General features: G+C 34.8%; 1 protein-coding gene across 2 annotated transcripts; it reads left to right on the plus strand.

Annotated features, from left to right (window-relative positions):
* The first annotated feature begins 844 nt into the window (after positions 1-844).
* On the plus strand, positions 845-12,614 carry LOC21398088 (alanine--tRNA ligase). 2 transcript variants are annotated; one of them, XM_024175980.1, is made up of 23 exons: positions 845-1,228; positions 2,010-2,248; positions 3,207-3,347; positions 3,472-3,618; positions 3,911-4,063; positions 4,410-4,539; positions 5,309-5,405; positions 5,657-5,777; positions 6,219-6,278; positions 6,953-7,003; positions 7,078-7,173; positions 7,835-7,936; positions 8,618-8,740; positions 9,268-9,411; positions 9,566-9,637; positions 9,721-9,796; positions 9,880-10,022; positions 10,141-10,249; positions 10,374-10,561; positions 11,084-11,173; positions 11,291-11,473; positions 11,755-11,955; positions 12,172-12,614. In XM_024175980.1, exons 1-23 carry the CDS (start codon positions 886-888, stop codon positions 12,241-12,243), a joined length of 3,081 nt encoding a protein of 1,026 aa, XP_024031748.1. In that variant the 5' UTR covers positions 845-885; the 3' UTR covers positions 12,244-12,614. The 2 variants fall into 2 exon arrangements, with proteins under 2 accessions (XP_024031748.1, XP_024031749.1); XM_024175981.1 differs by having other exon boundaries at positions 11,776-11,955.
* Positions 12,615-13,543: the final 929 nt, after the last annotated feature.

Raw genomic sequence — 13,543 nt, forward strand, 5'->3', positions numbered from 1 at the left:
TCGAATTAGGTTATGGTTATGCATAAATTTTATCTTATTACAAACTAATACATAAATAGATTATAATGGTAAAAATAGTATAATGTTTAATAACACCACCGACCAAATACCGTATTATATAAAAATTAAACAATGCAATACAATACAATACGGGTGCACCAAACATGCTCTTAATGTTTTCTAATATCTGCTATTTATTTTAAGGATTAATTATAAAAATATCCCCGAACTATTATTCTTATAATACTTTACTCTTGAATTTTCAAAACGTAAAATCTATTTCCACCAAACTATAAATTATTAACAAAAATGCTCCTTCCATAAGTTTTCAAACAGAAATGTGGCTCATATTACATAATTAGGGGTATTTTGTAATCATAGAGGTTTTTAAAAAAATACTACAAATTAAAAATTAAACTTTCTAAGTAATTTTCTTATAATTGATGAATTAAAAGAGTAATATTAAAAATTATCTTTTTTTTGTTTTATTTATTATCATATCAAATTAAAATTAAAAAAAAGTTCTAGAGTTCTTTTTCTCACAAAATTAGGGCCCATTTAGAGCATGTATTAAAACGTTAGATTCTGATACTAAACAAGCGCCGATAAATTAATGGTTTATTTAATTTGTTAATTTAAATTGAGATATAAATTTATATGAGAATTTTTTACTATAATAAAAAAATTAAATATAATTATTTTTAAATTTTTTTTACTATTATAAAACTAAAATTTTAAATTCAAATAAAGAAGGGAGCCCAAAAATATTCGACTTGCGTTTACGTTAGAGAGGATTGGACTGCGGAGCATATATCCCAAACTCAGATGGACAAATAGGTTAGCGTGAAATAAAAGAACAAAAGGGGGGGACTTTGAGAATAATGGATGAGGAGAGGATTCCGTGAGATAGGCGTAGCTTTCCCTTCGCTTTTCCCTCTTCTTCTACTCCGTAACCCTTTTCCTCCTCCTTCTTCGGCGCCGCCTCTCTCACTCTTCTCCATCGTTCCTTCCTCTCGTGCTTGTTCCATTCGCTCTTCTTCATCCCATACGCCGCCGCCGTTTCCTCCTCCTACGTCTTCCGCCGCCATGGGTTCGCAGGACGTGGAGTGGCCGGCCAATCACGTGAGGGACACCTTCATCAAGTTCTTCGAGGACAAGAACCATGTTGACTGGAAGTCCAGCCCTGTCGTTCCTCTCAATGATCCCACTCTCCTCTTTGCCAATGCTGGTTTGTTTCTCGCGAAAATTGATTCTGGATAGATTCTTTATTTTTTTTTTCCCTTTTTTTGTGAATTCTCCGCTGTATTTGCAAATAGCTCGATGAATCAGCTCAAGCCGATTTTTTTTGTGCTCGCAATCTGTTTTTTTTTTTTTATTTTTTTTTTGCTGGAACGCTGTTATGCCTGTGTTTTTGTGAAATTTCCGCTATTGAATCAGTGATTTCGCATTTTTATCTGTTTGGTTCTCGGGAAAACGGGTGGAAATGAGGATTTTACTAACTCCATCGTGCCTCTCTTTCGTTTTTGCGAATTTTTTCCCAAATATTTTGAAATTCCCGATATTTTTTGTACTGAATCTGATTTTTTGTTTGGACGCCGTTTGTTCTCTTATATGCACGCGTTTTGTGGAATTTCCGCTATTGAATCAGTGATTTCGCATTTTTATCTGTTTGGTTCTTGGGAAAATGAAATGTGAATTTTACTAGTTCCAGCGTGTGTTATTGAGGTTTTTGCGAATTCGTTTCCAATTTCGTAAATTTTCTGATATTTTTTGTACTTTCTTTCCCCTTGTTCTTTGCGGAAATCCTGATCTTTACTTGAATGACGGTTGTTCTTGTTTTGTGGATTTTCTGCTATTGAATCAGCGATTTGGCATTTTCTTAACCGTTTGGTTTTTAGGAAAAGCGAGTGGAAATGTGGATTTTAGTAACTCCACCGTGTTTTATTTCAGTTTCTGCGAATTGTTTTCCACTGTATATGCTTTACTTGACCGGAGAATTTGAATACCAGGAATGAATCAGTTTAAGCCAATATTCTTGGGGACGGCGGATCCGAATACCGCCCTCAGCAAACTGAGTCGAGCTTGCAACACTCAGAAATGTATTCGAGCGGGTGGAAAACACAATGATCTTGATGATGTTGGGAAAGACACTTACCACCACACCTTCTTTGAGATGCTTGGCAATTGGTCTTTTGGGGATTACTTCAAGAAAGAAGCCATTGAATGGGCTTGGGAGCTTCTCACCAAGGCAAGTGTTGATTAAGATTTTCTTAGGTTTGGTGCTCATTACCTTTTTGGTGTTCAAATCTGTTACTATGAGTAGTCAAACATAGCTGAATTGTTAGTCTGGCTTGGTTTGAGTTGGAAGGATGCGATTTGTTTTAGTCTGGCTTGAAATCATTGCTTTCTCATTTTGTTGGGTTTTAAATGGTAAAGTATCCTGTTATCTGATAGTATTTTCCTAATTTTTTTTTTAAGTTTTCTCTTCGTGGATATCTCATCCATTGAACTATTATATAATCTTTCCTGTTGTTTTTGTTAATAACATTTCTCAGTTCTTATCCAAGAAAAAAAATGATAAAAGCATATGGTAAAGTCTTAAGCTGTGGAAGGCTACCATATCTCTATCTCTTGCTTCCTCTTGTTTTTCCTCAATTTCAAGAGTCTTTTACCAAAAGGTTTATGAAAGTATCTTTTGCACTCAAACCCCCTATCTTTCCATTAAATCTGCATTGCCTGTCTGCCTAATGCATTTTCACTTGTAATCTTCTTATTTCCTTTGTTGTGTCTCATGCAAGCAGTCTCTTTTTTAATCTTTACCTTTCCGGTATTTTTGTGTTTTTTCTTGAGGAGAATTTACCAGAGTCAGTTTGGATGACACTATTTAGAACATGTGAAGAATCCTGTTAATTTACAACACATCAAGACATAAGTATGATTATTTTGGTAAAATGGCATGTTTACTTAAATTTAGGACCCTACATTCACTACTTTCTTCTTTTTGCCTTAAAATCATTGCATTTCTTTGATTATGATTGAAAATTTTCTTGCACTGTTTGTAAGGACACCGTGTCCTTCTTTGGTTGTACATTTTTATTACTTTTCATTTCAATAAATTTCTCTGTTTCTTATCTTATATAAAAAAAAAAAGATTGAAAATTTTTGTCGCTTTTTATTTTATTTTATTTTTTATCACTGGCCTACAGGTTTATAAGCTTCCCAGTGATCGGATCTACGCCACCTATTTTGGTGGTGATGAGAAATCTGGTCTTGCTCCTGACAATGAAGCCAGAGACATATGGCTCAATTTTCTACCTTCTGGACGTGTTCTGCCTTTTGGCTGTAAGGTATGCTTTTCTTCTATTTTGTTGTCTTGCATTTGTGATGGAAAAAGCCCCACAATTTTTGGGACTCTATATAACAGTCTAAAATAGGTGTGATATTTGGTTTCTCATTTTACATTCTGAATAGGATAATTTTTGGGAGATGGGCGACACTGGTCCGTGCGGACCATGTACTGAAATACATTATGACAGAATTGGTAACCGTGATGCTGCATCCCTGGTTAACAATGATGATCCCACGTGCATTGAGATTTGGAACCTTGTCTTTATTCAGGTAAATGAATATTTCTCAGTAAGAATTTCTGCACTCTTTTTTAAGATTCTATGTAGTTCTTGGTATCCCTTATATAAGGTTGTCCAGAAACTCGGCAATCGATGATTTGAATTCTGTTTGAAAGCTTATTTCTCAAAAGCAGTGAGTTTCATCATTGTTATTATTATATTTGAGGTGATTTTGTACCACTTCTAAGCTGAAATAACCTTGCTATTCTAAAACTAGGTGATTCATTATTCGCATAAGACTTAACTTTACATGATTGTTCATTTTGTTTTTCATTCTTCAATAGTTCAACAGAGAAAATGATGGCTCCCTAAAGCCTTTGCCTGCTAAGCATGTTGATACGGGGATGGGTTTCGAGAGATTGACTTCTATACTTCAGAACAAGATGAGCAATTACGATACCGATGTGTTCTTACCCATCTTTGACGCTATCCAAAAGGTACATCTGTTATTTCTTTTAGAGGGTTTTTGCCTCTTTCTTTTAGGCCTTTTATTTTGTGGTTTCCAGTAAATTCTGTTTTCCACAATATTTTAAATAGTAATTTGTATGTTTGCATTCATATGTAAATGTTGTGTACGCACTCATGTATGAATGTCTGTGTATGTGTACGTGCATACAATTTATATTAGTGTCACCATACATAAATGTGAATTTTTTAAGCTCCTATATTTTCACATATTTCTTTTAAATTTGATCTGTTTTACTCTTCAATTTGTTTGCAGCTCCTATATTTTCACATATTTCTTTTAAATTTGATCTGTTTTACTCTTCAATTTGTTTCCAGGCAACTGGGGCTCGACCATATAGTGGGAAAGTTGGATCAGATGATATTGACAAAGTTGATATGGCATACAGAGTTGTTGCGGATCATATAAGAACACTTTCATTTGCCATCGCTGATGGTTCCTGTCCGGGTACAGAGTCATAGTTCTACTTGTTCTTGTTGTTGTTTATTTGTTATTTTTGTTTCGTTTCATTTTGTTTTGTTTTTTTTGTTTTCTTTAAAGCGTCTGATTGAGGTTGTAGACGTTTGATTGAATGTGGTTGTTTAAGTTTCTACTTCAACCTTTTATGGAAGCCCTCTGAGGCTTGTCCACATAATATGTTGAAGGAAGATAAGTAAGCAGGATTTGTTTCTCCTCTTTTTTATGGTTTTACATTTTCGTCAATGATGTGATTCTTTTTAAGACAATGAAGATATGTATTTTTTTTCTTTCCTTTCTTCAAAGTGTACGTTTGTTCAACAATATCAAGACTACAAGAGGAAAGGGGAAGAAAGGAAAAGAGAAAAATAGAATAGGGTATCCCCCAGCACATAAAAGAAAATGAAGAAAAAACAGAATCATCCAGAACCAATACAGATCGCAAAATACTTTCCAATTTAAAGTGTCCTTTTCTTCAATGGATTTTGTTACTTGTGTCTGCATAGCTTCTCAGGGGGCAAATTGGAACAATGGCAGTAGCAATTTCTAATGGATCTCAATACATGATGTATCATGTGAAAGAATATGTTTTGGTGTTTTGATTGGTTGATTTTTTTGGTTTTTTGTTATTATCTGGAGTACGTAATGCATGCAATCACTTAGTCTTTTAACTATACTGGTTTTCTATGTGTTGAAAAATTGTAAGCTTCCAATTTCTATTTTTTCCACAGTTGACTTGTGATATTTTACTTGCTACTAGGCAATGAGGGTCGTGAATATGTTCTCAGGCGTATTCTTAGACGAGCTGTTCGATATGGAAGTGAGGTCCTAAAAGCTCAAGAAGGATTTTTCCATGGGTAAATGCTTGTCAATTTGTTCGTCAAAATTCAAAAAGAGAAAAGTTTGTCAATTTGTTAACATGACACTACCATTTGTCCCAAAAAGTTCAATTTTGTTTTCAGTGTTCTACTGTTTTGTTTCTGATAAAAAAGATATTGTACTCTGCTCTCTCTCTCTCTCCCAGTTTTCAGTTCAAAATGGTACAAGAATTTTTTCTTTTATCCCCCACGAAAAAGTGCACAGTTCTTAATATTTGTGTCATATGCAGACTTGTAAATATTGTGGTGAAAGTGTTGGGTGATGTTTTCCCGGAGCTAAAGCAGCATGAGGTGCGCATTAGGGAAATAATAGCTGAAGAAGAAGCAAGTTTTGGGAAGACATTACTTAAGGTGAACTTGTTTGTCGTATATATGGAAACCCTTTCCATTTGTAACAGAAATATATTTTTATACTCTCTAGTATGATATATATTAAGGGGGCAGGCACTTCAAAAAGAAGAGTTAAATAAAAAGTTGATGTAGTAGTCTAGCTTGTAACGAATGAACAGGTTAATGATTTATGGCATATCAACTTCTAGGATTAGTCTGTTTGAGACCTTATTCAATGTTACTGTTTCCTTTTTCTTTCCATTGATTTCACTGTGAGAAACCTCAGAAACATTTCTTTATTATTGAGTTTGTCTATTTAGGAAAAGTTGTTATCTTAAAGGGCTCAAATAGGCGATAGTTTTGTTTGAGATCGTTTCAAGATTTTATGCACTTTATGCAACCATCATGAGATTTTTGCTCCTATATGCAATGAAACTGACTTGATTGTCTCTCTGTGTTTAGGGTATTGAGAAATTTAAGAAAGCTGCTCAGGACGTTGAGGGGAAGGTATTGAGTGGGCAGGTGAGTATTATCCTGAAGTTATCTTATTTTCTTAAAAATGAGTTGTTATCATTTTTTTTTTTTTTAATTTTTAATCTTTCCCACTAATAAGAGGGAGAAAGAAATAACATTGTGCTTGAGCCGTAGTTCAATTAATGGAGTAAGGTTTGTTTTCTTTACATTGCACTAAATTTGCTCCATTTTTGTGTCTCTTTAAAGTGTAAGTTGCTCTAAGTGGGCCACTAAGTCGTTAAAATTTTGATTGAAGTTGATTTTCCAAGAAAGTCTTCACTTCTGATTTGCAATACGAGGATATCTATCATTCTAGTTTTCATGCATCAGGAGTAAACACATTTCTTTATGAATGTATCACAAAATAACACATTGCTGGGCCTGTAATATATGCAATTGAAATTTCCCCCCAATCTGGATAATTGTTTAAACTAGCAGTTTAATTGCTTACTAACTGATTACACATGCATATAAACATAGATCTTGGAAGTTGGAAATTTGAAGTTAGTGCTAAAGAAAAGGTCTAATGAAGTGGATAACTTAATGCCAAGAAAAATAACAATATCTTGAGTTCTCATTTAAGTAATATTGGAGTTGAGAATAATAGCCATTTTCTTTTTAGGAATTGACTTTAATGCCTTATCTTCTGTCGTATTATAACTCTGCTCCTATCCTGGCTGTAGGATGCTTTTGTCTTGTGGGATACATATGGTTTCCCTTTAGATTTGACTCAGGTACGTGGAGTTCATCATTTTGTTGTGGTACATATTTTTTAAATGTGCATTACGCCTAATGATTTTTCCTGCAGTTAATGGCAGAGGAAAGGGGCTTACTAGTGGATGTTGAGGGTTTCAATAATGCCATGGATGAGGCAAGGGAAAGATCAAGGAGTGCTCAAACTAAGGTACTTGGATTTTATTTGTGTAGTCACTACCCTTTGTCCGCATTCTAAATGATCTGTTTCCTTTTAATAGTAGTTCTAGTCTTTGTGAATCCATATAGCTATCCAAAGTTTTATTTAATCCCAGACTACTACACTCTCTTCCTCACATCCCTCAAAGACTCGGTGAAAATAGTGGTTCTAGTCAGTAGTCACTAATCAACCAAAATTGGAGATCCAAGAAATTTAAGGTACAGAATGGGGTAACTGGTTCCTTAATGTAACAGAAAATATAAATTTAAGGGGGCTGGTACTCATGTCAACTTTTTGTGAAGTCATGCCACATCCTAAATCACCTGTTTTCTTAATAGTGGCGCTGGTTGCTAATCAACCAAAATTGGTGCTTTAAGAAACTTAGTATGCAGAATGGGGTAATTGGTTCCGTAATGTAACAGAAAATGAATTTTCTGAGGGGCTGGTACTCATGTCAACTTTTTGTGAAGTCATGCCACATCCTAAATCACCTGTTTTCTTAATAGTGGCGCTGGTTGCTAATCAACCAAAATTGGTGCTTTAAGAAACTTAGTATGCAGAATGGGGTAATTGGTTCCGTAATGTAACAGAAAATGAATTTTCTGAGGGGCTGGTACTCATGTCAACTTTTATTCCAATGTTTTCCTTACAGCAATCTGGTGGCGCTATCATCATGGATGCTGATGCTACTGCAGCATTGCACAAGAAGGGGATCGTGGCAACAGATGATAGCTTCAAATTTACTTGGTTCAAGGTTAATGAACATGCATGATGATTATTATTTACTCATCTTTTGATATGTTTATTCCATGATTGATAATACATAGAAAATTATCTAGAGTTCGAAAAGGAGTTATTGGTAATTATATATAATTATCAGATATTTAAATCTTATCATGGCTTAGAACGCCAAATGTTCTTTGAGGTCAATCCATTTGTGGTAAATCAGTTGCAAAGGGAGCTTGCCAGAAGAACCGTACTTCTCTTTCTTGCAATTATAATTGGAGCATGAGCACCTGCCCGTCTGACAGTCTTCTTTTCATAGTCATGCCTCACCGAACTATGTTTTTTATCGAAAAGATTCAGTGTCTTAATTCTTAAATGAGTGTTCAACTGTGTGGAATGGTGTATTGCAGTCACTTCTTTTTTATCTTTTGTTGGAATTTGGAAATTGTCAGGCCTCACAGAGGATACATACATATATATGTGTCTGTACATCTAAGTGACTATTTAGATCCAACTCTTAGGGGATTCCTTTCTTCTTGATTGTCGGGGATTAGAAAGCTTATTGCAATACATGATGCGTTGTTTGTTTTGCTAGTAATGTTGATATAATGAACTTTTATTGAAATAAAGTTGCATAAAAAAAAAAGAATTTTGGGGAGTGCACCAATCTTTTCATTTGACGCGTTGGTGTATATGCCTATCATTTCAGGACCATGAAACTGCAGTAAAAGCAATTTATACTGGTTCTGAATTTTTGGAAAGTTCATCAGGGAGCGGTGATGTTGGTGTTGTTTTGGAGTCCACAAGTTTCTATGCTGAGCAAGGTGGTCAGGTATTGTACTCTTCTGTTTTATGAGAAAAAAATGAAATTTGAAACAAAAAACAAGAATTTTGTTAGATATTAGTTCAGTATTTAGTAATTAAATATGGTAAAAAGGATGTCTTTTGAACCTGGGCGCCTAAGATATGAACCAGTTCTAAACAAGCATCTTCTTTCTGAGGTCGAAGAAAATGCAAGAGTGGATGGTTTGTAGCTTCAACTTTACTTTGCTTGGAAAAGTTCACTATTCATGTTCAAGAGTCTGATCTAGTGTGCTTGTCACTGTTGCTAACGTTAAATAGGCTCGTGTCAGTTGAGATTGTTAGCTTGCATTAAAGTTTGTCTGTAGATCTTAGCTGGGAGTCGGGCAAATGTTTGTGTGCTCATGCATACATGTGTTCATAATATGATATATCAGTTCTATTATTGGGCAAACATATGGAACTAGTAGCGAAAGAGTTTCTAAAACTTGGAATGAATTCTGTATATAAGGGCACTGTTAAGTAAGCTTGCTTCTTACATTGTTATTTTGGTTGTAGATTTTTGATACCGGAGCACTAGAAGGTCCTTTTGGTTCATTTGAAGTCGTTAATGTTCAAATTTTTGGAGGTTTTATTCTCCATATTGGTCATGTCCCCAAAGAGAGTAGCAAATTCTCTGTGGGTGACAAAGTAATTTGCAAGGTAATTTTATTCTGTTACCCCTCTTAGCATGTCACGTGTTCTTTCTTTGTGTTTGTATTTTATACTAGTGCAGTAAGTCAACTGTATATACATATGTAATTCGGTTGTGTCAATGCAAGCATTTTTCTTAACTGAATCTCACTCTCTTGTACAGGTTGATTATGCCAGACGTACGCTTATTGCTCCGAACCACACCTGCACACACATGCTGAACTTTGCACTTAAGGTATGCTTGAATAACAAAAGGTTTCTAGTCTTGATTCTTTTAACATAGACATGTTCTTAAAATATTCTGTAATATGAGTGCAGGAAGTACTTGGGAATCACGTTGACCAGAAGGGTTCTATTGTTCTTCCTGAGAAGCTGAGATTTGATTTTTCTCATGGTAAGATTAGTTTAACTTGATGAATTAGGGTTATATCAGATTATATATATTCTGGACCCTTTAACATGTTTAAACTTTAATAGGTAAGCCAGTGGATCCTAATGATTTGAGAAGGATTGAATCTATTGTGAACGAGCAAATTAAAGCAGAATTAGATGTTTATTCCAATGAGGCAACCCTTGCAGATGCCAAGCGCATTAATGGTTTGCGAGCTGTCTTTGGAGAAGTACGTTTGATATATTGATATTGTTCCCTTCACCTTTTTTTTCCCTTAGTTTTGCTATTATTAGTTCTGTTTGGAAAACCGTGTTCTTATTACGTTCTTTCAAAATGTATATATGTAGGTCTACCCTGATCCAGTTAGAGTGGTAGCAATTGGGAGAAAAGTTGAGGATCTTCTGGCTGATCCAGAAAATGAAAAATGGTCGTCAATTTCAGCAGAATTGTGTGGAGGTTAATACCTGTATTTGTTGATCTCTTATTGGGATCTACCTCAACTTCAGCAGAAATGTTTCTAATCGAAGTTTGGCTTTGTTACTTGTGTTGTTAATGTTTTTACACTGTTGAATATGCATAGGGACCCATATATCAAATACAAAAGAAGCTAAGGCTTTTGCCCTTTTATCTGAGGAAGGAATTGCGAAAGGAATTCGAAGAATAACTGCTGTCACAACTGATTGTGCTTCTGAGGCTATGAAATTGGCCAACTCACTTGAGCAGGAAGTAGATGATGCGTCCAAGGATGAAGGAATCTCACTAGAAAAGGTAGTCATCTCTATCATATGACCGTGAGGCATGCTTGACGTTTAGTTCGTGTATTCAGAATCATGATTTAGAACTATTCTCGTTATACGTGTATTTTTTGTGAGAGAAAAACAGTGTAGAGAACCATGAATCATGATTCAGAATCAATGATAAATACAGGAAACAAACATCATCGTGTTCCATTTATGATTTATGAGTGTGTACGTCTTGTTTGCTTAATTTTCCATGGATTGTGCTTTCAATATCATCATTTATCTTGCCATCTAATTTTCTTGGTCTTTATTCTAAAGTTTGATATTCACATGTATTCCGAATCCTTATAGATATTTCATGCAATTTGTGTGAAAAAAAGGTTAGTAATCATATCTATGTTGAGTGCTGTTGCAGAAATATTTTTGTGACCCGTTGTCATTACTGACTCACACCTGTGTTGTAGCATATCTCATATCTACTTTTTATCACACTGCATGTTACATGTATCCTTAAACTTAATGCAGCTGAAAATATTTTCTGTCTTTTCAGAAAGTTGCTTCTTTGAAAAATCGTGTGGATTCTGCACTAATTCCGGCTGCCAAGAAAGCTGATATTAGGAGCAAGATTGCCCTTCTTCAGGTATTGCAACCAAGCTAAATAGAATATATTCTTTTTGCCTCTTAGTTTCCATGCCTGTTCTCTTCTTCCACTTGCTCAATCCTTTTCTTGACCTAATAAATTATATGGCTTCCACAGAATCAAGTGAAAAAGGCGCAAAAGAAGATTGCTGAAGAAAATCTACAAAAAGCTATCCAGGTTACAACTATGATTGCCGATAATGCTACGTCAGAGGGAAAGGCATTCTGCATATGCAGTGTTGATGTTGGCTTAGATGTAAATGCCGTCCGTGAAGCAGTGTCGAAAGTTATGAAGGACAAGGTATTTAGCATTTTTTGCCCTTGTCCCTCTTTTTTTTTTTTTTTTTTTTTTTTTTTTTTTTTTTTTTTTTCTATTGGTTGTATTCAACCTGAAGATTCTCCTCTACATGACGAGTCTGACTCCAAAAAATATTATTCGTTAAAGAACATATTCCATCATAGGAAACTTATGTAGGATACTTGAAGGTATGGACCAGAGAGACCGTAAACGTTATGATTTTATTTTTATTTTTAACTTTGTACCAATTCGAGCTTATGAAATCTGAGCAAGGTCTTAAACAGTGTTGTGTGGCTGGACAACAGGGGATGTCTGCTATGGTTTTCAGCACCGACGTAACCACAAATAAGGCTGTGGTATGTGCTGGAGTTCCAGAGAAAGGAGACAAAAGTAAGCTATTGGATGTGACAGCCTGGTTGACGGCAGCTTTAGAGCCCTTGAAGGGAAGGTGCGGCAAGGGAAAAGGCGGTCTTGCTACTGGCCAGGTTGTTTGTCTTTGCGTATCACTTGAATAAGCGTGGTCTGGAATTCCTGATGATATTGATCATTTGTGACGGATTTTTTTCTTTTAATAATTATGCTGAGAAGCTGTCCTATATCCGATGCATGTGACTATTTATCTTAATATGTTTGTTATGTGTGTCGTTGCGAGTTTTTCATCGTCAATGTTGTTGATTTCTGAATTGGTCTACAAAATTCAGGGGACAGATGCATCACATGTACAGGAGGCCATGTCTCTTGCATCATCATTTGCGTCGATGAAACTGAGATGAAAAAGAATCCCGAATGTTCTTTTTGGGGAAAGCATTGGGGTTGTCCGAGCCTCCACCCAAGAGAAGTTGATTATACAATTGAAAACGAGAACAGATACCAGATCAGTAACTTATTTGAGAAGCTGCCATTTGGAGATGTTCGTTTGAATGCCACTCAAGAAATACTTCAATTACGAAAGGTGTTTTCATTAATGGTGAATATGCATTCAGTGTTAAAACATTTTATTTATCAATGTTACTTAAGGTTATTGAACAACACAACATGAACTCACTCACCTGATGAATTGCTGATACGAGTGTCAAAAAATATTTTATTACGAGTCGCCTTTTATTTTAGTTAATCTATAATATACCTCATTTACGAGAGCAAATATGATGCACGCGTTACTCGATTACTTCTTAAGCAAATTTGTTCAAAATAAAGAAAAATCAAACGGAAAAAAAATGTACAGATATTTTATGGAAATACCAGTAGTATTAAGTACTAGTAGTACCTACTCCCTAGTCTTGATTAATGTAGGGGGATTTTTTTCTTAGATTGGATATGAAGTGGATGTTTAGTTTATAAATTTAGAATCATTCTCGTTTTATGTGTATTTTTTGTGAGAGAAAATACTGTAACGAGTTATGAATTATAATTCGAATTATGGCACGAATCTCCCTTCTAAACGCATTGTAAGTGTGGACGGTGACACATTATAGTTGGTCATGAACTACGTCTTATTTGTCTGGATACGAGATTTTGCAAGATTAAATAATCATTGATTCACATTTTTCATTCTCTCTCTATCTTACTAAATAATATAAAATATTATAATAATCTTTTTCGTCCTTTATATTCTTCATTTCTCCAACTCTATCCATCTATGCTCTCTATGCCTTCTACCAAACATACTTAAAGGGGTGTGCATAAAATTAGTTTTTAAGGAGGATGTGGAAAGTAAAAAAAAAAAAACTTGTGTATAAAACAAACAACCCATAACAAAGCGTATCTTTTTAACGTTAAAGAGATTAATGGTATGATTTAAGCAATAATTTGTTTTGTTGTATCCTAATGAGAGAATTATGTCTAGTTCTTTTCTACGTCACCTAGATTCACCGTAAAGGATAAATCATGTATCTTTTCAGACTTTTCTTACTCAAAGTCAGTGGAGGGACTGTTGGGTTGCGGTTGGGAGGGGATTGTTTTGTCGCTGAAGGGAGTTGACATGCTTTTATTAATTTTGGGAACTTTTTGTTTAAAACATATTATTTATTTAGTTTTTATAAGTTAATCATTAAAATAGTATTTAATATTGAT

The sequence above is a fragment of the Morus notabilis genome, unplaced genomic scaffold, assembly GCF_000414095.1.
Source record: "Morus notabilis unplaced genomic scaffold, ASM41409v2 Scaffold72, whole genome shotgun sequence".
Classification (NCBI taxonomy): Eukaryota; Viridiplantae; Streptophyta; class Magnoliopsida; order Rosales; family Moraceae; genus Morus; species Morus notabilis.